This window comes from Misgurnus anguillicaudatus, chromosome 25, assembly GCF_027580225.2.
Source record: "Misgurnus anguillicaudatus chromosome 25, ASM2758022v2, whole genome shotgun sequence".
NCBI classification, from domain to species: Eukaryota; Metazoa; Chordata; class Actinopteri; order Cypriniformes; family Cobitidae; genus Misgurnus; species Misgurnus anguillicaudatus.
In genome coordinates, this window is record NC_073361.2 from 18,827,428 (window position 1) to 18,854,580 (window position 27,153).

The 27,153-nt window shown below is 37.0% G+C and overlaps 1 protein-coding gene across 4 annotated transcripts in view; it reads left to right on the forward strand.

Moving 5' to 3' along the window:
* The first annotated feature begins 238 nt into the window (after positions 1-238).
* The window catches only part of tpk1 (thiamin pyrophosphokinase 1), a 78,823-nt gene continuing 51,908 nt past the window's right edge, over positions 239-27,153 (forward strand). The window contains exons 1-4 of one of the 4 annotated variants that reach the window (XM_055182082.2): positions 239-322; positions 4,751-4,824; positions 13,509-13,583; positions 24,583-24,652. In XM_055182082.2, the coding sequence (XP_055038057.2) occupies positions 4,782-4,824; positions 13,509-13,583; positions 24,583-24,652 (188 nt within the window). In that variant the 5' untranslated portion in view covers positions 239-322; positions 4,751-4,781. Of the gene's footprint in view, positions 323-373; positions 449-4,419; positions 4,496-4,615; positions 4,635-4,750; positions 4,825-13,508; positions 13,584-24,582; positions 24,653-27,153 lie in introns of those variants that run through there. The other 3 variants (XM_073863753.1, XM_055182083.2, XM_055182084.2) reach the window with 3 other exon arrangements.

The window sequence follows — 27,153 nt, forward strand, 5'->3', positions numbered from 1 at the left end:
TGAGGTATCAGCAGGAGAAAGAATACCATATATTAGAGAAGTACAATACATAGGTATTACAGAATTCACAATGGGTAATATTTTAAATGAAGGGACAAAAACAGGTAGGTAACTATTATTATCAATAATGAGGTTCTTAAAAAACACCGCGTTAATTAATAAATTCTAACCAGCATCATGCAGATTATCCTTGTCACACTCCAGTACAGTAGGTGGCAGTATGCACTTTTACAGTTACTTTTCTACCCGCCAGTATACCCACAAAAGAAGAAGATTGTAGGCTACTTCAAAACACACATGCTGCACGGATACATACTAAAGAGTGAGTACACAGAGACACAGGCTGTAAACCTACAGTGAGCTGACTACCTAGACAGCATTACTGAGCATAAATTTCGAGTCTAACGTTGGAACCCGCATTTAATTCATACAAACTGCTGTCTTGAGTGTAAGTAGGCAGCGAATTTAAGACGCAGCCGGTGTTAATGTAGACAAAGTTAAATGTTAGCCTTATATTACTGTATATTTATATCTCAGTGCGATTTTTGCTATCTGTTTTGTGTGTTGATTCTTGTGTGGTCAGCGCGTGCTTAATTTAAGCGTCTGACAAGCGCAAAGCAGCTCACTGCGCGTTTTATTCACGCAGAACAAAATCTTCTAAAACATAAACTTCTCTTTATAAGGATCCAGTGTCTTTGTGATTTGCTTTTAATAGGTTTAGTGGAGTTTATACTGTGCACCCAAACGTGAACCTGCGGTCTTAAGTAAAACAAGAACTGATGTTAAGCTGAAAATGTCCTCAAAGTCAGAGAGCCTTGAAATTTCAGTCAATAAGACTTAATTTACAAAAAACATCCAGAGGGAAATAACTACACAACAGGGAACAAATTAATTACAAACACTATGAAGAAAGGTTTTGCTTAAGTTTTTGACAGGGCTTTTTTTAATTGTACTGGCTATTTCTTTTGAAACCTAAATCGATAAGGTGTAAACCGGTTATATTTCACTGGTTTTGATTTTACACTGTTTGGCCATCAAGTGACAATCCAACAGTCACACAAAACATTAAAAATGTATTAATATTATCATGAATGCATAACAAATGAATATAGACTGAATAGGAAAATTTACAATGCTTTGTAAATGCATGCACAAAAGCTAAAGTGTGATTAACAGTCTTTAGTTGTGTTTTGTTTCTAAATGTCAACTGAATAATTATGGATTTATGCTCTCGGCAGCTAGTAATTCACTGCACATTGTGGTCGGTATAAACCATTTGTTCTTGTGGCACGTGAACCTGTATTCAATGTAGTCTACTCTGGGTTGCATTTAATTTCCTATGCAATAGTTTTGCTCATGGGCTTCTGTCCACATTGAGCACCTGCTACCCTGACCAACCTCTACCAAGTGAATATATTTTCAAATGATTGCTTGGTTGGACATATTTTTGACGTAAGCAAAAAACATACATATAAAAAAACTAATTACAATCTTGTTTAGAATAAATAACACATTACAATAATATTTTTTAACATTAGTTAATGCATTAGCTAGCATGAACTCAACTAACAATAAGAAATATAGTTGTACATCATTTATTAATAGTTGTTAATGTTAGTTAATGCCAATGCGATTGTTCATGTTAGTTTATGGTTTATTAGCTTATGTTAACAGTTTAAATTACATGAACTAATATTAATAAAGTATTGTTCACTATTAGTTTATGTTAGCTAATGCATTAACTAATGTTTACAAATGCAACCTAACAGGGGACATAATTAAAATCTGACTTTTTTCCATGTTTAAGTGCAATAATTGGGTCCCCAGTGCTTCTATCAACCTAGAAAATGTGTAAGAGATCAACCCAGTAACTTAGTTTTGGTTAACCATTCTCTGCAAGAATGTGAAAAAATTAATTTGGCTCCCCTTGTGATGTCAGAAGGGGATAATACCGCCCCTTAATCTGCTTTATCCAACCACGACACTGCCATTTAGTACAGAGATCAGCTCAATTGCATTTTAAAGGACACACCCAAACACGGCACATTTTTGCTTACAACTACAAAGTGGCAATTTTAACATATATGTACTATGGGGGCACCAAAGATTTATGTTACATCTTAAAAAGTCTCGTGAAATGGCCCCTTTAAAGTGTTACCAGGTTAATAAATACTTGAACTATATACTAATAACTGCTGGATTGTATTCACCACAGCGTTGGGGCAAAATAACCCAGCATTGTTTAGAGTGTATCTGTATTGTTCATTGTTAATTCATGTTAACTAACTCATTTACAAATATTAAAGGTCAAGATTTTTCTGATTCCATTTTTTTTGCTATAATAGCATAAATAATACCTGTAAAATGATACAGTTCAAAGTTCACTGCCAGGCGATATATTTTCTTTATCAGAATTCGCCTTTCGATTACAGCGAACTGCCGGTTTGGACTACAGCCCTCTACTTCCTGCTTTAATGACGTCAGTAAAACAGTTTTTTGACTAAACTCTGGCCACAGGAATACGTCAGTCGGCAGCTAAGCTAACGGCAAGCTAAGCTAACGGCAAGCTAAGGTGCTATCGAATCACAAAACACTAAACAAGCTACACAATCAGAACTTGATACATATTTCTGAAGGAGGGACTTAATAGAACAAGAAAGACATTAGCCCGTTTTTAGGAAAGTGAAAGTAGCGTTATAGAGATAAGTCAATTGTGTGAAAAATAACACATTTTTTACACGTAAAACATGAACACATGTTATATTGCGCACTATAAACACAATCAAAGCTTCAAAAACACAGAAAGAATGGGACCTTTAACAAATACAACCTTAAAGGGGACATATCATGAAAATCTGACTTTTTCCATGTTTAAGTGCTATAATTGGGTCCTCAGTGCTTCTATCAACCTAGAAAACATGAAAAAGTAACTTAGTTTTGGTAAACCATTCTATGCAAGCATGTGAAAAAATAGGTCATTGAAATTTGGCTCCCCTTGTGATGTCAGAAGGGGTTAGTACCACCCCTTAATATGCACTATCCAACCATGGCACTGCTATTTAGTGCAGAGATCAGCTCATTTGCATTTGAAATGACACACCCAAAATTGGCATATTTTGGTCACACCTACAAAGTGACAAATTTAACATGCTATAATAAATTATCTATGTGGTATTTTGAGCTAAAACTTCACATACGTACTCTGGGGACACCAAAGATTTATTTGACATCTTAAAAAAAAATCTTGTGAAATGTCCCCTTTAAAGTGTTACCAGGTTAATTAATACTTGAACTATACTAAAAACTGCTGTATTGCTTTCACCGCAGCGTTGGTGCACAAATAACCCAGCATTGTTTAGAGTGTAACTGTGTTGTTCATTGTTAAGTCATGTAAACTAACTCATTTACATATTAACAAAAACAACCTTATTGTGAAGTGTTACCAAAAATACTTTAATTGTTCAGGTAAAGTATCTTTGTGTGACTTGTGATGGATTAATTGATCTTTTGGGGTTTTATATGTTTCACGGTAAAGATAGCAAGTTTGAAATAATAAGGTGTTAACCGTTTCTTCGGTGTTAGTATTGGTGCTAGATAGAAGTGTCTTTCCTTCAGGTGCTAGTGTCATTTCTTTCTGACAGGCTTTTACTTTCATCAATAGTACTGCAGGTGGCAGGTTGGATTAGGCCCCTTTTGTTGCTCTGTTGATCTATTTTGGCAGACTGTTAGGGTGTACCTGCATTGATTTGTTACTCTCCCCTGGATTGATCTGTGTGATGACATTTTGCACTGTGTTGAGCATTTATATATTTATCTTGCATACAGAAGTGTCAGGAGTAGCCACTAGCCAGGATGATATCTGTATGTGTTTAGGGGTGAGATGTGACAATCAATAATAGTCCCTGTCCTGTCAATGAAGGATTTAAGTGTCAGGATTTATGTATTTTTCCAAAATGTTTAAAAATAGCAGACTGTCAGAAGTAAAGTACAAATGCTGTCACAGGTGTGTACCTTTGATGTACTTATATGCACCCTTTAAGCACAAAGGTGTATTTTTTGAAAGGGTACAAGTTGTATATTTACAGTGTCAGTGTGTGATGTCATGCAAGGTTCAAAATTAACTTTTTGGTTCAGCTGAAAAAATACTTTGAGTAGAAATTTATTACAAGTGAGATTTTTTTATCTAAATGATTCACTGCAGTAAAAGTTGGTCAAAGTAGCATGACGGCTATACAATTGTACCACTATTTAGGCAGTCGTAGCCTAATGGTTAGAGAGTCTGGTTTGTTACCACAAGATTTGTGACTGAGGTGCCCTTGAGCAAGACACCTCTCCCCCATTGCTGATCCCAGATCAGTTCAATGGGACATAAAATATGCTTTACATTAGTTACCTTAAGGTAAACTAGTAACATATTACAGAAGCAGGGCAAGAGGACAATAGATAATATGTTAATAGACACAGGGCAGAGTCAGTGGATGAGACAGCAAAAAATGTGAGTGATCTTTTCTACCTATCTAGGATTTTTTTTAACTAGTTGTGTTTTTAAACTATAGAAGAGTTGTGTTGTGCTTTATTTATGCTTAATGTGTTAATTTACCTGTCATAATATCTGAAAGCTATTTTATTAGAAGGTAATGTAATCTATCAGATCGTCACTGCTGAAAAATGAGGCTTTTTGTTATTGTCATTTGATATTACGCAGAGCATGTTTTTATTTATTGTCTTGTATTTGTGTTGTTTCTTTCAGTTGATGAATTCAGCTGATTATAAGCAAGGCCATGGATGAAGAATTTACTCCATTAGATTGCCTATTGCCTTCAGGTATTTATTCCTCTTCAAACTTATTTAAATGTCTGAATGTGTTTAGCATATCATTCCTGTCCATGCTTGCCTGCATTTACACCTATTTCTAAAGATTAGAAACATAGTTAATAAATTAATTACAGGAAGCCCATGCAGCTCTGTTTTCACTACAGTAGGTCTTGAAAATGTGTTACTTATGCTACGTACACACCAAACGAGTAGCATTGTGTTGCTCGCTCTAGATTAATCATGGGATTTAACTTTGTGTCATGCAAATTTTTCGCTTGAATTGAATATTGAGTTGAATATTTTCAAATTGCGCGAAGGCGTGATTGAGGCGAACAGCGTGTGTTTTCACAGCAATCCCGCCACGCGAGAATGTGTCTGATCGCATTTTTGCATTGACTTTGTATGTAATCTACTCAAATCGTTGAACTCGCGTTTGGTGTGTATACCCTATTATGCTACAAACACAACAAATGCGGGGCATCAAGTTACTCGCTCTAGATTACTTGTGGGATTTAACTTTATGTCATGCAAATTTTTCGCTTGAGTTGAATATTTTCAACTTGCGCGAAGGCGCGTTTGAGGCAAACAGCGCGTGTTTTCACAGCAATTGTGCTGCGCGAGGATTAGGGGTGTCACGATTCTCCAAATCCTCGATTCGATTACATTTTCGATTCTAAGGTCACGATTCGATCCGATTCTCGATTTTTACATATTTTTTATATGGCATATAATTTAGACAAAAATGATATGCCATTATTTATTATTATTATTATAATACTTTAACATTAACATGCACATTGCACAACTCGCATAGGGGTTTGTGGGCTTCACTTAACGCGAGAGCTTGTAGAGAGAGGATTCCTTCTTGCACACACACATGGACTATGCGCGGTTGGCAGTTACATGGATCGGGCGGATGACGTGACGAAAAATAATATTTTAATTAAATTCGGTCGACTGCTTGTTATTAGCTGTGTCATTCTAAGCATGCAACCTCTCTGCCTTTCATAGTGGCAGCCACAGAAGTTGTAGAAGAGAATTTCTGACTTATTAAAATAAATATGTAATCAGAAAAATATTAATTTATTTTAGAACATATGACACATTGATGTAGATTAATCTATTCAACAGCCTATCAAATAATCAACCTAGAAATATACGCAATATAAACAGAATAATATTAACACAAAACGTAACTTATAATACTAAAACAGTGACAAGAAAAAGTTTTCTAATAAATACACACTTTTATTTAATAAAGCTTTTAATTGTTTGGGATATCCTCGGCTGTTAAGGATCCATTCGTTGAGGATGCATTTTGACACAGCTCTTATCAACGCTTGCGAAGGAGGTACGTGGCAAACTCAAAAAATGAGAATTAAAAACAAAGGAAATAGAATGTCAGAAAAGGGTTGCCTGGAATACGTTTTACAAAGTGGTAAATCAGGATGACACCAGTGCAGGCTATGTAATTTGTGCGTTTAATTTAGGCTATTTATTTATTTATTTTTGTCCCTGTGCGCCGATCAGAGACGGAGTTCACTGCTGATATTCTAGAGCTTTCTAGTCTCGCGGCTGTCATCAGCATCAGCAGCGTCTTGCATCGCCCAGTCAGCGGATGGCGGGCGGGTGCGGTTTTGAAAACTGGTCAGAAACGTTGCGGATGGATGGTGGACGGATGATGAGTTTTGTTATGCGGTTGCGGATGAAATAATAGTCCATCCGCGTATCTCTAACATGGACTTAATGCGTGTGTCTTGGACTCATAGCATCTGAAATAAATCCAGCATCATAAGCAGCTGCGCTTCTCTCTGTCTCACTTGCACGCGCTCTCGCATCTGTCCGAAGTCTGAACATAAACTAAAGTAGTAATCCTTATGTATTTGTTCAGTTTTATGAGTTTCATGCAAGCTGAGGCAAACTATCCTTTTGTTTAAAATATAACCCGCTGCATCTTTCCGCCTCCCTCACTATCGCGCACGTGCAGAGAGCTGCGCTCTGTCCAAAGTCAGATCACTGTTAATCCTGTTTATGATATGCATTTCAAGGAGTTGTAATACATCCCTCGTGTTTAAAATATGATCGCTTTCTGCTGGACAGATGTTTTTAAAGGCATCTCTGAGAGTTTTTATCCTCGCTTGGCAAGCTGACCAGACGTGAAATGGGGGCGTGGCAGCATCGACGAACCCATTTTTTAATTCGAAGTTCGAAGCTGTGACTTAATTTCGATCGATTTCGATTTAAAATCGAAATCGTGACACCCTTAGCGAGGATGCGTCTGATCGCATTTTTGCATTGACTTTGTATGTAATCAGGATTTAACTTCGTGTCATGTGAATTTTTTGCTCGAGTTGAATATTTTAAACTTGGGCGAAGACGCGTTTGAGGCAAATAGCGTGTGTTTTTGCGGCAATCACCCTGCGCGAGGATGCGTCTGATCGCATTTTTGCATTGACTTTGTATGTAATCTACTTGCGTAAATCATTAAACTCGCAGTTTGGTGTGTATACCCTATTAAGCTACGAACACACCAAACGCGGGGCATCATGTTCCTCGCTCTAGATTACTCGTGGGATTTAACTTTGTGTCATGCGAATTTTTCGCTTCAATTGAATATTTTCAACTTGCGCGAAGGCGCGTTTGAGGCGAACAGCGCGTGTTTTCACAGCAATCGTGCTGCGCGAGGATGCGTCTGATCGCATTTTTGCATTGACTTTGTATGTAATCTACTCGCGTAAATTGTTGAACTCGTGTTTGGTGTGTATACCCTATTATGCTAAGAACACGCCCAACGCTGGGCATCGCGTTACTCGCTCTAAATTACTCGCGGGATATATCTTCGTGTCATGCCAATTTTTCACTCGAGTTGAATATTTTCAATTTGCGCGAAGGCGCGTCTGATCGCATCTTTGCATTGACTTTGTATGTAATCTACTCATGTAAATCGTTGAACTTGCGTTTGGTGTGTATGCCCTATTATGCTACAAACACACCAAATGCGGAGAATCGCGTTACTCGCTCTGGATTACTCGCGGGTTTTAACTTTGTGTCATTTGAATTTTTTGCTCGAGTTGAATATTTTCAACTTGGGCGAAGACGCGTTTGAGACAAATATCGCTTGTTTTTGCGGCAATCGCACCACGCGAGGATGCGTCTGATCGCATTTTTGCATTGACTTTGTATGTAATCTACTCACGCAAATCGTTGAACTTGCGTTTGGTGTGTATGCCCTATTATGCTACGAACACACCAAACGCGGGGCATCCTGTTACTCGCTCTAGATTACTCGCGGGATTTATCTTCGTGACATGCAAGTTTTTCGCTCGAGTTTAATATTTTCAACTTGGGCGAAGACACGTTTGAGGCAAAAAGCGCACGTTTTCGCGGCAAACACACCACCCATATCGTGTCATTCACATCGCCCCACGCGAGGACGTGCTAATTGCATCTTTGCATTGACTTTGTATGTAATCTACTCTTGCAAATCATTGAACTCATGTCTAGTGTGAACCCTCGGTTAGAAATTTGTTTGCTTGTGCACACAGATACACACAACACTCGGCCTAAAACTCTTAAATTTGGTATAATTATATTTTTATTCTATTATTTTTATTCATATTCTTTTACACTGAAGAAATGTTTTAGAGATGGTCAAGAAGATCTGGATGGGCTAAGTGTTGACTAAGGTTTAATTTTTCACTTATCAGATCAGTTTTACAGGTGAGATTACACCTGACAGAAAAGTATATATGAAAAGTAGGGATGCACGATATATCGGCCGACATATCGTTATCAGCCGATAACTGCTTATTTTTAATATTATCGGTTATCGGTCTGAAAGCAAAATTAGGCCGATAAATGATGGATTATTTTGGTTTGTTGAACCACTTCATTTGCTCATTGCTGGCCATGTAGAGTTTTGATTGGTGCTTTCTGTGACATAGCACGAAGATGACACGTGTTGCGGGCTTAAGAAGAGTATGCTAGTCTAGCGCAAAGACAAGATGTCCGCGTTCTGGGAGTTTTTCATTGTGAAAATAATATGAATATTTATCGGCCTATATATATCGGTTGTCGGCCCCCAAATATAAAGAGTTATCGGTATCAGCCAAAATTTCCATATCGGTGCATCCCTAATGAAAAGTATATTGTTATTTAATTTGCTTAAAATTTGCTTGGTGGAACCCTTATATACATCAGCAGTCTACATTGAACACTGGTGATTTTGCTGTGTAGATACAATAAGAGTCTCTGTCATCTTGATAATTTACAACACAATTAGTCTGATGACAAATTTGCTTAGGAGAGATTCACTCTTGCCAAAAGAAGCCAGATTAACACTGCTTCATTGGATTCCTTACTTCAAATGCCAGCCAAAGCAGACTGTGGCTGTTTTGTTTTGTAACAGGATGGTAGAGGCAATTTGGCAATGACCTTATGAGCCTGGTCAGATTTCTTTAAAAATGCACTTTTAAATGTGTTTCTAGCAGAAAATGAGTCACCAGTGTGTGTGTAGAAACACTCTGTTATTATCCAACTATTCTTCTTTGTGTTATCTCTTTAAACCACAACAGTCACATAAAACAGGCTGTTGGGGATCCCCTATCAATGTGATGTTACACTGATTGGATGGATGCCCCACCCATAACCGCTCACAGCATGTAGTTCAACCTTCTGCCAGAGACACATGTTTTGATGTAGTCCAAAGCACATGTGTAAACTTTACCCCATACTTTGCATACGGGGAGGGGAACAGAAGCTTTCTGCATTTAAAGAAACGTGCACAAAAACTGTGCGTTTTCATTGCAGCCACAAAATGGCCAACATCGTATCATGAAAGATCTGTGGGGTATTTTGAGCTGAAACCTTACAGACACATCCTGGGGATACCAAAGACTATTTTTATATTGCTGAAAACACCTACGTTAGGGGCCCTTTAATGCAGAAAATGCATAAAAGAAAGAAAAAGTAGACAGCGGCATCCTCGTTTTAAGGAATTTTAGGGTAATCTGAAGCTAAATAAAAAGTGTGCTTCATGAAGAAATGTTTTATTTCAAATTATATTTCTTTCAAGGTTGGTGCTCCATAATAACAATACCAAAAGTTATCAAGCTGTAATGACTGGCCAAGAATCGTAGCCATGTTTAATGCATCTGTTGCTGCATGTGGTCATTTCAGTAATAAATGCATTCTCAGTGACTAACACAGTTTTGTGATACTGTTATCCTTTCTGTGAATTATCAGCGGTATGGGAGTGAAAATTGTTTTGCTCAGAGGGTGTTTTATTGAAGCTTTTGATGCATAAGGCCTTCCAATAAATTAATGTTACTTTTCTTCATTAAAGTGTAGCTACATTACACAGTTTTTTCTTTCATAAAGAGCTGTTAGTTTAGATCTTACTGTCTTGATCTCCAAAATACCACGGTACAGATGACACAAATTTCCTGGTCAGATATATTTAGGCTGTTGATTGATTCATAACCTACATATTCAATAAATTTGTATTTGAAACACGTTTTAGAATAAGAAATTGGATTTCATGTCCTTTTCATTCCACTCTTTAAACCAATTAAACCAAGCTTGTTTGTGTGTTGCATTGCAAATTTGTTAATGAACAGCCCTAAACTAATTTGGGGTATGATCATTAACTGATGAGTCCCAAGTTTAGCAGTATGAGGAAAAATATTCAAAGGCTGCTCTTATAACAGAGCCAGTAAATACAAACGCCTAAAATCACCTCAACATTTAATTTACAGGAATTCAACAGTTCTGCGACTGAATTGACAAACAGATGTTTTACAATTGTTGCAAATACAGATTTGGCCAGAGGCGCCTACTTTTTTCACAGCAAAGGGTGTTGTGATAGCTCTGATTCATTTGTACCCCGTGTTCACATCCTGGAACCTCAATATTTTTCCCAGTCTATTTCACAAGACATGTTCTGTTCACGCCTGCATCGTGACACTTTTGATTTATTTGGATGCAGTTTTGACACATACACTGTGCCTCATTTCCTCATCTTGTGATTTTGGTTAATTTAGTTCAGTAAAAACAATTGTTTTTTCATTTTGCTGTTATGACATTGAGAGGCTTTGGGGATGTTTTTTGATTAAACAACGAATAAAGAAACGGTTGATTAGCTTCATGTTAGAATAACTGTCATTTAAAATGTCTGAATAGCTAGGCTCCAAACCGAGGAGGTTTTGAATCTGTTTCATATGTTTCCCTAATAAAAACTCTTATGCTGTGTCTGAAACCACCTACTTTCATACTATATAGTAGGCGAAAAGCAATAAGCGGGGCAGCAAGTAGTATGTCCGAATACGTAGTATTCCAAAAACTGTATGCAAAAAGTACCCTGATGACCTACTACTTCCGGTTAGATTTCGAAGCGTGCATACGATGGACACTTCACTATCCCATGATGCCCCAGGAGCGGAGTTATGCAACGAAGAAGAAAGGCGAAAGCAGCAATGCGGCTGTTTTTAGCTGTGTTCCAATTCAAGGGCTGCGACCTTATAAGCATGGGACCTTAAAGATGAGCACTCGGTCTTTCAAGGTGGCAGCCTCAGAAGTTCGCGAAGAGAACTGAAATGAGACGGTCTCTTCGGACGACCCATAATTGGCGTCACCTGCTGCACGCGCCTGTCACCAGGACATAGCGGAAACGTTTCTGACTTATTAAAATAAATATGAAATCAGAAAAATATTAATTTAGTTTAGAAAATATGACACGTTGATGTAGATTAAACTATTCAACAGTATATTAAATTAATCAACCTTAGAAATATATGCATCATAAAAATAATAATATTAACACAAAACATAACTTATAATACTAAAACAGTGACAAACTTTTTTTTTAATAAATACACACTTTTATTTAATGAAGGTTTTAATTGTGTATTTTATAATATCCAGCCGTTATATGCAGCCGTTGCAGGCGCGCAATGAATCTTGGAATATCCTCGGCTGTTAAGGATCCATTCGTTCTATCCTTAACAACGCGGAGAAATGAGGACGCATTTTGAGGCTTCATTCTAAGCATCCTTTGAATTGGGACGTCCTTCCCAGCCTTAAGTCGCGCTGCTGTGACGCAATCGGTCTTAAAATACGCCCTTAGAAGGTCGCAGCCTTTGAATTGGGACACAGCCTTTGTGCCCGTATGACATGACGTGATGATGACGTATGTCACGTGATGTACCAACATGGCAGATGTATTTAATACTACTAGGATTCTATACAGTACCTACTGTTTTAACAGTCAGTAAGTACTTCATCTCATTCAGTACCTACTGAACAGTATGCGGTTTCGGACACAGCCTTACAGTACTTTTGCTCACAGAAAGTAAAGACTTTTTCAGATTGTTTTCTGATTTTGGTAACTTAAAGGAAAACACCACAGTTTTTCAATATTTTACTATGTTCTTACCTCAACTTAGATGAATTAATACATACCTATCTTTTTTCAATGCATGCACTTACCGTGATCTTTGTACAGTGTGTCATGAATGTGTTAGCATTTAGCGTAGCCCCATTCATTCCTTAGAATCCAAACAGGGATGAATTTAGAAGCCACTAAACACGTTCATGTTTTCCCTATTAAAAGACCGTTACATGAGTAGTATGGTGGCATAAAATATAACGTGGCGATTTTTTAGGCGGATAAAAATGAGAACTGTGTTTTGTGGCGGAGGAGCACTTGGTTTGCGGCACTTCGACCTCTGGCGGCATAACATGTTTTCCTTTAAGTTGTGCTAGTGCTGTTCAGCATATTCATTGATGTATCGCACATGCATGAGTTTTCTTTTACATGTCAATGTTTACAGTATGTGACCATGTCTGTGAAATCATGGCCGTACCCACCATTGAGGTGCCCGAGGCCTGGACTTCCGGTTACAAGAGAAGTTGTAAAATAATTGTGTTAACTTTACTTTGGTGACTATGTGACCTTGCATGACCCGCCTCCTCAGCAGTCAACAGTGGTCTTCTTATATGTCTCAGCACTTGGCTTCTTGCGGTGCAGAGCAGATCGATCGGCATGTGACCGTGTATACGGCTGGGTATGCTTTCAAATCAATCTTGCGGTAGTGTAATGTCACATAGAATTGTTAACCAAATCGATTGTATTAAAAAAAGGATGCAAACTAATAAACGTTTTTGTCTGATTTCACACGGCCCTGTGTGAAATCCAGGCTAAAGTCTATTATAATGAGATTAGGAGCATCAAGGTTTTATTTTAATCACTGATTTCACATCATATTCAATCAAAAAACACGATCTTACTCTCAATATTTAAAAAAATCAAGGTTATAATGTTCTTTACATTACATAGGATGAAATTATGCTCGTAGGACGTTACGTAGTTTTCACAGACTGGTCACATATTTATAAAATTCCCTGAAGCTGCTTTTGTTAATATTACACAGTTTTTGCCTTCACTGCTACACATTGATAAAATACATAAAAAAATAACAGAATTCGCATTCAGGCAATTACAAAACGCATTATCCTCCATTATCACAGTTATTACTCTTGCAGTTTTTATTAGCTGCTTCTGTTTAGACGAGTATCTCACCAGATTATTAAACTGTTTTTCTCACTTGCACATAGTAAATGAAAGCACTTTAATCTGAAACCCCACCATAACCAAAGGATTTACTGTGGCTATGTTTCCAAATTTCTCTCCCCAGGAAAACAGAAAATAGGCCTGCTTATCCTAAACCAGCCATTGGATGAACAGTACTTCAATGTCCTGTGGAATAAAGGTAATGGTTTTATAATGAACATCAGATATTGGTCTTTGATGTGATGTTTACCTCTGTAACACAACTTCTAAAATTGCAAGTCTGATATGTAGGGGCACTAAGATCTATACAGCCTCTATATCCCATAATGCATTACCGGTAGTTATCTTATGAGTTCATGATCATATAACTCATATATCTGTTTCTATTTGTCTTTTATCAGTATGATTTTCAGCTACCTTTCTTTGTTGTTCTTACTCACCATTAATTTTACATTGCTGTCTGAACTGTAGCTAGAACATGACCGGTTACACAGACAAATATATTTTTTACTCAGGAGTTTTAAAACATCAGATATTTTGAGGGGTATCAAAAGACTTTCAACACGAAGGGCTTATTTTTGTTCTTTAAAACAAGCTGTTTTCCTTGGCATTGACCTTAACTGCCTTTGACTGTGGACTTTGTTTTTGCTATATATATAAATGCAACATTTTTTTGTCAAGTGTTTATGTGAATATCGCATCGTTTTCGCTTCTTTCATAAGTTTATCTCCAAAACTCCAAAACTTGGCCGTGTAATTCCTCTCCCGTTGCATCAGAGATGCTGTGCATTTTTCATGCGGTTCGGCTCTAGAGGCAAAGCAGGTGGGACCTGAATGTTTGGCTGGGAGCTGAGCAAACACTTCCAGATGGTGTACCTTGAGGGACACTCCACCCCCCCAGTGAGCCTCAGAAGTAAGGCCACGTGGGGCCATGACACCCCCAGTGTCTGCTCTGTAGAACAGCATGATCAAACATTCAGCACTACTTTATTTTGGCTTTTGATTTTGGGACTGTTTTCAAAACACCTAAGATCATAGCTGATGGGTCCATTTGTGGATGTAGAGCCCAGTTTTGTCAACACAGGAAACTTACTGGATGATTAGTAGGCAAATGTAGGTCCACTTGTAACATAAAGGTGCTACAAGGGTTTCTTAAAGGATTAGTCAATTTTCTTTAAAAAAATTCTAGATAAATTACTCATCACCATGTCATCCAAAATGTTGATGTGTTCAGTCAAGAAGAAATTGTGTTTTTTGAGGAAAACCTTCCAGGATTTTTCTCATTTTAATGGACTTTAATGGACCCCAACACTTAACAGTTTTAATGCCGTTTAAAGTTGCAGTTTCAACAGAGTTTCAAAGGCATAAGGATCTTATCTAGCGAAACGATTGTCATTTTTGACAAGAAAAATATGCACTTTTAAACCACAACTTCTCGTCTATCTCCGGTCCTGTGATGCACCAGCGTGACCTCACGCAATACGTCATCACGTCAAGAGGTCACTGATGACGAATGCAAAACTACACCCCAGTGTTTACAAATGTGGAGAAAGAGGACCGTTCCGATGTTGTTGTATGTGGAATGATACTAATTAATGTCTTTGAGTCAGTTTATTGTTTAAAATGGTTTGCAAATATATGATGAACATAACAATACAAACTTACTTTATCCGAGCGCAGATCCACAGTCCGGCGCAACTCTGTGATGCGATTTCATTTTTATACAGTCTGGTATTTTTGTGCTCCTCATCACCTTTTCCAAAACACTTTCAACACAAAAAAGTAATCTGTAGTCGACGATCCACAATGGAGATTATATCTAACCTCTGGAGCGGTTTCTCAGCGGCTCTGTGAGAGGCTAGCCGGCCCCCTATGCTACCAAAACAAAACATTCGGTTGCGTAGATTGTGCACGCATATCTCTGTGTAAGCAGAAGTACATTTTACTGACGTAAGTTGAATCCTTGTAATCCTTTCATGATTGGTTACTACCCCCATCAATCATAACTTTGCTGGATAGGCAATGGCTGGCTTAATTTTGGCATCATCTGGTCAAACGCCAAGGTGTGCAAAATGACACCTCGCTTACCCAATTTGTGCTTCCAGGACATTTTAAGTTGTCAAACCTTATCTGATTGGACAAAACAGAAAAATAATATCGGAACAGTCTAACGAAGCAGAAAGAGATGCATTTTCAGTGATCGTGAAACATGACTGTAAGCGTGCATTTAACTTTAACTAACTTGCGTGATTTTTCCCTATTTTTTGTTGTTTTGAATTAAAATGTGGGATGCATTTTGAAGAGTAGACCCTTACGATGCAATGTACGCTGAAGTTTTTTGGATATGTTAGAAATGATCAGAACCATATGGCAAGATATATGAGTGCCGAGATTTATATTAATATGCGGTCTGTCTGCATTTCATTTAATCCTTTTCACTTCAGTGTATTGACGGCAAAAACAAGCTCAGAACATGAATATTGAGTGTTTTAGCTTTTAAATAATGCAAAGTTTATGATTGATGATTGAATATTCGATGTAAAACAAAGTACAGAAACACATAGACTGACGTATCGATCTTGCCGAATCAGGTACTCAAGATGGCGGCAGACGAGTTTGAGAAGTGAGTGACGTACGCGGTTGACGTCATCTGATATTCATGTATATGTCTTGAGCTACAGGGTGATATGGCTGCTTGTAAGTCTATGAATATGCATAATGACCTCTGCTTTCGATTACTACTAGTTTTAAACGTAGAAGCCCAGGACAAATAATAACAAAGTGTGTTTTAAGTTGTAAACTTATTTAAAAGAAATTAAACAAAATACCAAAATAAGTGATAGTAAAGAAGTTATACAGTATCTTTAATCTCTGATTTTATAGCATGCTCCTTGCTATCTTCTGTTACTGGTGTAGTACTTCAAATCTCTTGCTTTAAAAAAAGCTTTCTGTGTTGAAGAATTGATAGCACCACTGAAATCAGATAGACTCTAGTACATCATTTATCTCTTCTGTGCAGGGACTTTTATTGTGGTATGTGAAATTATTATCTTTTGCTGTCTTATAAAAGTTGTCTTTTGTGAGCCTTTTTTATTCTGCAGTCTTTTAATCGTTTAAACTTGAAGTTTAGTCATAGGATTGTGGGTTAGCATTGCTTATATTTGTCTGTCTAGCACATGACAGATTTGTCTTATATCATAAAGACAGCAAGCTATAGTGACATTCATTCTGTTAAACTGTGGACACGGGTTGAAAATTCTGCACCCGTCCCGCCCTCTCAACTCAGGACGAAGACGTTGACTTGATTAACCTTTCATTTTGCTCATTGACCACTCGGCCCTCTTTGATTTACAGAGGCCACAAGCTTCACTTCACCTCCACTGCCAAAAGACATTAAATCAGCTATAGCAAACTCTACTTCATCAATATTTGTCCCCCATAAAACACCAACTGAGTAGCAAAAGTTCATGATAGAAAGAACAAGTGGATTATGAAGTGTTTATTTACAAGGTTATCTGTCCTGCACCAGGGCTTCAGTTTTAAAGAGCATTCAGGAATGATTTACCCGCACCGCTCGCTGGCATAATGCTGCCTCACCGAAAACCGAGAATGACTATTTGTTTACGTTGCCACCCGTGTTGAATGAAGCTGTAAATTAACTAAATTAAACTTATTTAGGGGAACATTGTTTTTACAATTGTATGACTACATTAGATAATAAAAGTTGATTCTCCAATATAATATTACCAGACTGATCTCACTGAAAGTCGCGTTATAGTCACGCAAAATTTAATTAATTTATTCCGTGTCCATGGCACGGAATTCAGCTTTTTTCGTGCCTTGAACACGAATGGCTTTTTCGTGTCAAATTTCTATAAATCGTTTTTCGTTGCACGACTTTCTTTTTCGGTTTATTTTATGTATTGTTTTCTCATTGTTTTTTCCTATTTTCTTACCATTGTCGCTTGGGGTTGTGGTCAGAATCACTTTCTGTTGCATTTTTAGACATCCTAACCCAAACTAACCCCAAATTCAGGAGAGAATAGCTTTAAAAGCGGAAGAAAAACATAGGAACTAGTACATAAAGGTACATCCTAACCCAAACCCCAAATCTAATCCAAACCCCAAGTGACAATGATATAAAAATAGTATGGACCGATACCACGCTCATGTACTCGTACTCGTAAAAATACCCCGATACCAAAGACCGATACCTTATGTGACGTAACTGACTGCTGTAAGGAACTTCCTTAGCTTATATTTCTTAATTCTTATGAACAGAATACTATTCTAGATTTAATAGTACACTTTAATATATCACTTTACACTTATGGCTGTTATTACATTGTTACTCAGTATTATGTTATAGACATCTGTTTTGTGATTTCTTTGGCACTTTGACAACTTTGTGACAGCCAGGCAGGTAAAATTTACATTCATTACGTCCTTGGTTTTGCCCTTTGGAGGTTATTGGACACTGTGAAATTTGGGCTTTGTAAATTTGTGATGATAAGCACATAAAAATGATTTTTTTTTTCATAATATGAGTTGAAGTTGTTAAATATAAATATGCTGATATGTTCATTAGTCTCATTGTGTTGTTCTTAGAAAATTGCCACATAAAAAAAACAGTACAACAGGCATTGGCATGGGTATCGGTGAGTATCAGGGAAAAAAGGTTGGTTCTCGTACTCGATCCTTAAAAAGTGGTGCATCCCTAAAAAATTGTAAAAAAGAAAACAAAACATAAATTGGCACGAAAAAGACATTTGTGCTCAAGGCACGAAAAAGCTAAATTTTGTGCCATGGATAAACAAATTAATCACATTTTTTGTGACTATAACACGACTGTCCGTGAGATCATGTTGAAAACTACATTTCTTACTTATGACCCTGCCTGTGAAAACCCAGCTAAAGTAATTTTGTGTTATTTTACAGTTTTATACATAAAATCACTCTGTAAAAAACATACTGTGAAAATATAACCTTTACAATAGGTCAAATTAATAACAGAATGAATTAAAGACACACTATGCAGTTATTTTACCTTAATATAACAGCTTCAAAGTTATTTCGGTGGTCAAACAAAGTCATAGTAGGGCAAATCATCCTCCTGTTGAAGCTCGAGGAGGACGCCGCTAGCAAAAGCAGCAATGCAAGCTTGAGAGAACCGCCCCTGACAAATCTCGCGAGAATCACGACTTGCTTTACGGCAACAACGTCACACACGTTAGGCTTGTTCGACTTCGTGCGGCGCTGCAAGAACCGACCGCCGGATGACGTCAAAGTAGCGCGAGAATGATCCGAGACGGCACTTTGATGACATCCGGCTGTCGGTTCTTGCAGCGCTGCATGAAGTCGATCAAGCCTATAACAACAACTGCATGTGCGAATTTGAGACGTGAGGCTAAACGATTTAAAAGATAAGAAAGCGCGTTCGGAAGAGAGAAGGAAAAGGAAAAGAGAATCTGACTGCGTTAGGAACCGGACAATAGTTTCACTCGGTCAGGTTTTTACTCGTTGGCGTGAGCTAAAAGACAGCACTGGATGGGATGCTGATCTGGTGATCTTGTTGATGGACTAGTAAGTAAATCTCTTGTGTGTAAACTTGTTTGCGGTCTATGTTGTATGTTGTTGCGCTTGCTTGTAGTATGTCATGCTATTATCATGACAACAGTTGTCAATATCTCACATAATTATCAGGACATAAATAAGCCTAGAGGTTGTTAATAGTGTAAACATGCACAATTTGAAAACTATTATGATAAATAGCAATAATCATGTATAGTGACATTATAACGACCACTGTTATGAAGTAATGCAACGTATACAATTAACTTTGTCATGGCATTTTGTAAATGTGACATTACAATAAAAGAACACAAATGAAATTATACAGTAGACATAGACTATAGATTGTTTACTTGTGATTTAGCTGCAATCATGTAAAAACGTTATAAGCCAGCAAACGCGGTACTTTATTATTATATGCACTCTACACTTGGAATAAACTTCTTATTATCCTATTAACATCATCTGTAGTTTAGTAGACTATGCAGTAGCCTAATATTTGTATGAAATTGTGAAACATTACCTGGTCATTATCTTCTTCGGAGGTGTGCTAGAGTGGGAAATTACGACAGTTGCAAGTATTCTCCAGCGACTCTAGGGGTCGCAGTTTGACAAAAACCCCGAAAATGCATAGAGCGCCTTTAATGTAATTAAAAACACTGTGATATAGCTCTCTAGCACAAGAAATTATTTTTAGTCATTTTGAGAGTGTTATACTTTGGCTAAATGTGATGGCTTGATTATAGGCTTTGGTGTACCCATTGCTTATAGTTGATCATATTAGACCGACTTAGCGATCATTTATTGTCACTGACAAGATCAAAACTCTGACCACCCCTAAAATATAAATGTATAAATATATATAGAGAGAGTATAATGTGCAAAAGTTTTAGGCCACAATTAGATTTGTTGTTTTTGCAATGTTATAGTGATCATATATAATTGTTTCTCAGTCTTTTTAAATACATCCAGAAAATACAGGAAATGTAGTATTAAAAACTATGAAAATGTAAACTGATGTGTCAAGTTTTTAGGGTAACAAATGCCTCTTCCACTTAAGCAATAGCAGGAAACTGCAGGATCTCTTAAACCTAAATAAAATTAAATCCTAATTTCAAATTTTAAAGAAATTTGTCTTTTTACTTCATTTTGCTCAAAAACGCTCAAGATGCGTTTAGTGCCAAGAGAGGTCACAATAAACACAGACGATGCCTTTTTTTTTTGGACATATTTCCTGTATTTTCTGTTTGTATCTTAATAAAATAGATTGAAAAATAAATATGGATGGACATTAAAACTTCTAAAACAACAAGTCTGGTGGTGGTGGCCTTTTAACACACATTTAAATACTTAATTTAAAATTAAATATCTTTTAGCAAGACAATCATGCATTTATAAAGGTTTTTAAAGATCAGTTCATTTATAGAGGTAACCTTACAAATCTGTACAGCACAAATTTTAATCTCAAGCTATGATTTAACCTACAGGTTAGATATTCGCAGCACATTTAAAACTGAAAGCAGTAAGTGCTTGAAGATCCACAGTCATAGATGTTATATAATTGCTTTTCCCCTCTGCATGTGAAGTCTTCGTTTTATGAAAGTCTTCATATTAATATATTTGCCTGGTGTCGAAATAATGACTCATTTGCATTCAGACAGGCGTTTTAAGTCTTGTTCCTTGCTGGTGTTCTCTGATACACGAAATTGCGTCCGTTTTTCTCCGGTTAGAGATGTAATACACTATTTACTTTGAGAAAAATCTTTTGATTCAAGTCCCAAGACTGCATTGAAAGACCAAGATAATGGCACTGTGTACAAATGATGATAGGTTTGCCAGACCGATTTAACCGTCTGGAGTCTAATGAATAACTGGCATGGATGAACCATCATAAGGCATTATTTCAAAGACTAAAGAGTAGATTTTATTTGCAGTTTACTTAAGTACATCTTATCTGGATCATTAAAGAGACAGATGTGAACCTTACACTTGATACCGGATGAAAGGAGCTTTTTTCCTGTCTACTTAATACCCTGCTGATGTCATCATTCACTTAATAACTAAGTAGAAAAGATTGAGAAGAAGCACGAATAACACAACTTGATTTTAAGAATTGGTGTAAAAGCCAGTCTAGACAAGTGGGAGAGCAGATAGAAAATGTATGTTTTTGAGTGTCTTCCAAAGCAAGACGACCTCGGCAGACAGGATTGTTTTTTACTGCTTTTTAACAATTTCAGAGTGAAGCTTTCTCTTTTTCTGAGCTATTGAAGATGGCTCACAGCAAAACTGAATGTTCCAGTTGCCTCCGACACTCCTATCTCCTCCTCTGTTAGCTGGCAGAAAAGCCAAAGCAATTAAAATGTTCCGGTATTTAACTGTTAACCTTGGCCTCGACACCTGAAGGAAGTTATTTTTAACAATATTTACATTTAAATTCATGCATCTGTCGAGTGCTTTTTCCCGAAGTGCCTACAAGGAATGCTTTTCCAGTCTGCATGTTTTGGGATTCAAAATAATACACCCAAGGCCAGCAGTTGTTCATTGGGATTTCAGCAGTGGCTTGCAAAGATTTCCCATTATTCAAAATGATGCAATCCCCCTGACATCTGACCATGAACCAACTGTACTGACAAGATTACAATCCTCTTGACATGATCTTTGTGACAATTTCTCACATTCATAAGCATGACATCTCAGCGCTTGTCCCAGAAAATCATTTTATTTCATGCAGCCATGAAAACGTTCTCTTCCTTTTTTTTAGAAAGCATTCGAAATATACAAAAGGCATAAATTCACCTCTGTTTATTGATTAATGCGGTAGCGCATTGCATTTGTGCGGTTTTAAATAATAGGATTGCCGACTTATAATCAACCTACTCCTGATAAATAGAAGAAACGTCTTCAAAGGGAAGCCGTCAGTCTCAAAGCACCTGGTTTAAAATAACTAATGTATTCAGTGAAGATGCACAATGTTTTAAATTCATGTTCGTTAGCTCTCACTATTGTCTAGAGAAAGAATCCCACATCTGTGCGCTTTAGTTCATCAGCTAGAAAAAAGTCTGAAGTACTTCCTCTGAACTTCTGCTCATGTTAAACTTCAAAGTCTGTAGGATTATCATTTTATTGTCACTTTCTGGTGTTCTTATTTTGAACATTTCACACTGAGCATATTGTGCAACATCTTTCACAGATTTCTCACCCTGCGCTGTTTTAGCAAACTGAAACTGAAAAAGTGAGTTGCGCTTGGGTAACACTGCATTACAATTTAAAGAATATAATGCATTGTAACACATGTAATTGTTGTTTTTTTATAGTGTTTATGCATTTAAATAATAATCATTTTAATGTGTGTATGTAAAATGCAGTACAGGCCATTGTAAGGTGCCAAGGGAGATTTTTTTATATCTATACATATTTCCTGTTTTTTTTTTTTGTATCCTAATAAGAAGACCTGAAAAATATATTTAGACGGTCATTAAAAACAACAAACACAACAAATCTGGTGGTGGCCTTGCATAGACTTTTATACTGTAAACACACATTTTCATTTAAACTGTTACTTATAAATTTGCCAATTAATATTAGATTTTAACTCTTTCCCCGCCAGCGTTAAAAAAGGTTTCCAGCTAGCGCCAGCATTTTTTATGCTTTTCACAAAAGTTTAATGCCTTCCAGAAAATGTTCTTCTTTAAATATCTAAACAAACAATATATCAAATAAAAGAAGAGACCTTCTGCTTTAAAAAAAAGTTTCATCCTACCTTTATTTGATCTCTTTTTATCAACTATCAAATAAGGGTAGGTTTCTTAAAAAATACAAAATTTTGAGCAAAAAGCTGAGATAATTGTGTTTTTTTGAAGGATTTTGATAGAGATCAGATTCAGAGCGAACATCAAAACATACACAGAGTTTGGACTGTTTGGACTGAAGGGAATACTTCTTGGTTTTATAAGTTAGGTAAGAGCACCACCTGGTGGATAATAGCGGAAATACGGATTGCCGGAAAAACTCGTCATTAGCAGGAAAGTGTTTTCTCTTACTGTAATTGACGAGTTAACTCGTCAACAGAGAGGAAAGATTTAAATTCAGTGCTTTTAAAGGTACCAAAGAATGCATTGAAATAGTATGTTAAATTGTATGCTCATATCTACATAAAATGTATATGGCTATATTAAGTGTAAAAATAATCCAGACAAGTATACATGTCCATTTACAAGGATTTACATTTAGAATGGAATGGTCTATTATTACCTTATTTGAAAGGGTCATGAATAATAATATTGAGCTCTGCTCTGATTTGCTGTTTCAAAGAGCAGCTGTTTTGAATAGCTCTCTGTGTGTTAAAATACAGGTTTGAGCCTGTATCGGACAATGATAAGAAATATAAGGATTAATCAATTGTTTGTAGATTGTTAAAGGACGTTTTTGGGTGGTGAATTTGTGTTTTTTTCAGTATGGACCTGCAAAATGTAACTGTAAGTTAACGTCAGTAGTACAACTTGCTAGCATATAGCATTAACAAAACTTTGTTTTTAATTTTAAACATTGTACTTACTTTAAAGGGATAGTTCGGCCAAAAATGATATTAATCCCATGATTTACTCACCCCCAAGCTGTCCGAGATGCATATTTTCATCGTTTTTCAGACAAACACATTTTCAGTTATTTTAGAAAATGTTTTAGATCTTTCAGTTAATTAAATGTGAAGTTACGGGGTCCACGACCTTCAAGTCCAAAAAATGTGCGTCCATCCTTCACAAAATAAACCCAAACGGCTCCAGGATGATAAACAAAGATCCTCCGAGGGCAATCCGCGCGGTGCTGTTGTAGAAATATCCATATTTAAAACTTTATAAACCAAAATAACTACCTTCCGGTAGCGCCGCCATCTTAGACTCCTCCGCATTCAGGAGAGAGTATAAGCGTAGTGTACGCACTTTTCTTAGTGACGTATGACAAATTCGGAGGGATGGCAGGGGAAACAGAGCAGCAGAAGAGAAACCTCCGTACGCTGCGTAAAGCTCTGATCTTGAATGCGGATGTGACTAAGATGGCGGCATTACCGGATGCGAGTTATTTTGGTTTATAAAGTTTTAAATGTGGATATTTCTAAAACGAAACTGCGCGGATTACCCTCAGAAGGACTTTGTTTATTATCGTGGAGCCTATTAGACAATTAGGTGTGTATATGGTGGCATTATACACCAGAGAATCATTTTCCTTAAAAACCAGTGTCCTTTTAACAGGATTTAACTTTGTAACTGGCCTTACCTTGACAATGACAAGGCCCACCATGCTTATCAGAATAAATGATGATCCTGACGGGACAGTCTGACCTTCATCCTCAAATGATTAGTGCTTGTGCGAAAAGGCACAAGGGGACCATTACTGTCAGGCTGGTCATGATCTAGAATAATCTATTTGTTTTTATTTCAACATCTCAGCACTTACCGAGACGTACTCTAAAATAGCCTCAAACATATAGTCGTAAAATGTGATTGCGATGATATTTGTCATTTCCGTCATGCTTTGAGATCTGTTTTGTCATGTTTGAAACAGTAAAGGGGACATGCTGTTTGCTGCAATGTATGCTAAAGGACCCTTACGAGTTTATCTGTGCCGTTTCAGCCAAGATCCGGGCATGTGCGGATGGAGGGGCCAATCAGCTGTACCGGTTTACAGAGGGTCGTAGTAAGAGGTGAGAACCTTTTATTTTTGGTGTCCTCTCACTGTTGACACTCAAATGTGTTCATTTCGTACACTAGCTCACTTTCAGATATGCACAACTTTTTGGAGACCCCAAGAGCATCCTGTGTGCCAGAGCGCTTTCAGAGGATTTGATTCTTAATCCATCACCTTTTGTCTGTGCTTGACAGGCGAGATTCATCTCCAGGCCTCTAAATTGGGTATTTCTCTCGCCTCCTGAGCTGTTTTCAATTTGCTGTTTTTTTTTTGTTTGGTCCCTTTTTGGTTCCACCACCAAATAACATTCAGACTGTGCAAGCACCGAATCTGATTGATGGGACAAGCACGCACTGTTGCATATTTTATAAATGAAATAATTCACCTAAAAATGTATATTTTGATATGAATATATTTATTAACCCTCAAATTAATGTACATTTTAAAATAGATACCTGAGTACGAGTGCCATATTACAGTATCCAGAGATTGTTTCACTTTGTTTTGATTAAACCTTAGTTATTTATATCTGCCTATATCCGAATACCCTTAAAGGTCTATTAGGTTTATATTTAATGAGCATGTCTGTACTGTACTGTATGTAATTCTTAGGCCATTAGTGCTTTAAAATCAATCCTAAATGTGACTGGAAGCTGGTTTAATGACCCAACGACTGGTGTGATGTGTTGAGTTTTATTGGTTCTGGTCAGAATATGAGCTGTACTGTAGCTTTCTAATGGATTTTTGGGAAGGGCACTGAGGATTCATTTGCAGTTTATATATCTTGACTGGTTAAGAAAATTCAATTTAGGTTCGAAAATATGAGAGATTGAGTAAATGAATGAAGGTGGGCACATAGCACATCATCAATATGTGATCTGTTCATTTAAAGGAACACACCACCGTTTTTTAATATTTTACTATGTTCTTACCTCAACTTAGATGAATTAATACATACCTATCTTTTTTCAATGCGTGCACTTTTATTCTTTGTACAGCACTTCTTGAATGTTTTAGCATTTAGCCTAGCCCCATTCATTCCTATGGCTCCAAACAAAAGTTTTATTTTGTGCCACCATACTTATTCGTGTAACTACTCATGTAACAGTCTTTAAATAGGGAGAACATGGAAGTGTTAAATTCATCCCTGTTTGGATCCTAAGGAATGAATGGGGCTAGCAAGGATGGGGCTAAATGCTAACACATTCACAAGGTGCTGTACAAAGATTAAGGGCACGCATTTAATAAAGATAGGTATGTATTAATTTGTCTAAGTGGAGGTAAGAACATAGTAAAATATTGAAAAAATGTGGTGTTTTCCTTTAAACGTCTGAATTCTTTCACATGTAGAGGCACAGTAACATAAAGGTAAGCTCAAACTAACAAACATGGATTAGAAGTTGCAAAACTCCTTAAAAAAACCCTCAGCAATCTATTAAAATGAGGTTTTGTGCATTTATATCGGATTGTGAAAATAAAAACATAAAATATATGCGTTTAAGCCGCATGCATCGACTGGACGTATTTCTCCAAGCAGCTGGTTTATTGTAATGGCAGGCATATATGAAAAAGTAAGAACGCATTCGTAAGAAGCTAATGATCCATTCAGCGCACTGCCAGCAGAGTACGTTTCAAGTGAAAACCTCAGAAGCTTGCTTTTAGCTTATCAGCTTACAGCAGCACGACCAGGCACCTCAAAGGACGCTCCGAGAAATAAACAATATGTTTTGAATGCACATATGCAAGCGTTCCATGTCACATCCATCAATTCTCTTGTAGCTGTCAGTGCTTTACTTTGTATGCTTTTGTTGTCATCTCTACATTTTACTCTGAGGTGCTAGGTAGGACACATTATATAGGAGCATACATAAGACACTTAGCCATATGCCCTGTCACTAGGGAATCTATAATCAAAATTAATTATGTCTGAGTAGCAAATGCAGCCAATTTTGATTTCCCCTAAGATATTTTTAAACTGCAATTTGTAACCTTTTGGTACATATATTAGTGTTTAAGCATCCTTACCCTTATTCACAATGGTAAGCTTATAATAATGATTTCAAGAGCACTTATTTCATTTCCAAAATGCAACGTTATTTTTTGTATTTGGTATAATACAATGTGTTTGCGTGGTTTATGGTTAAAAACACATTATTTGCCACATACTGTACATTTTTGTAGCTTCGGATTTCACTCTCTTCCTGAAACGCACAGATTTCTGTGTCCCTGATTCGCCAGCTAATCTGTACGTTGTGATTGGCCTGAATACCTCTGACGTCAGCCGGAAATGTGACGCTCTTTACCATGTTAGAAAGATTCGCTCACAATGCAATGCTAACTGGAATTAGCAGGCTGTGAGTCCAAACAAGAGGAATTATGATAATGATGGTCTTGTCTACATAACCAATCCCAGGAAGTAAACTGTTGCCTACAATCTGTGTGTTTGTTGTACAGTAGTCTAAGAAAAGAGATTTACGTTGGCGACGATAACTCGCGTCATCATTTACTTTGGAGTTT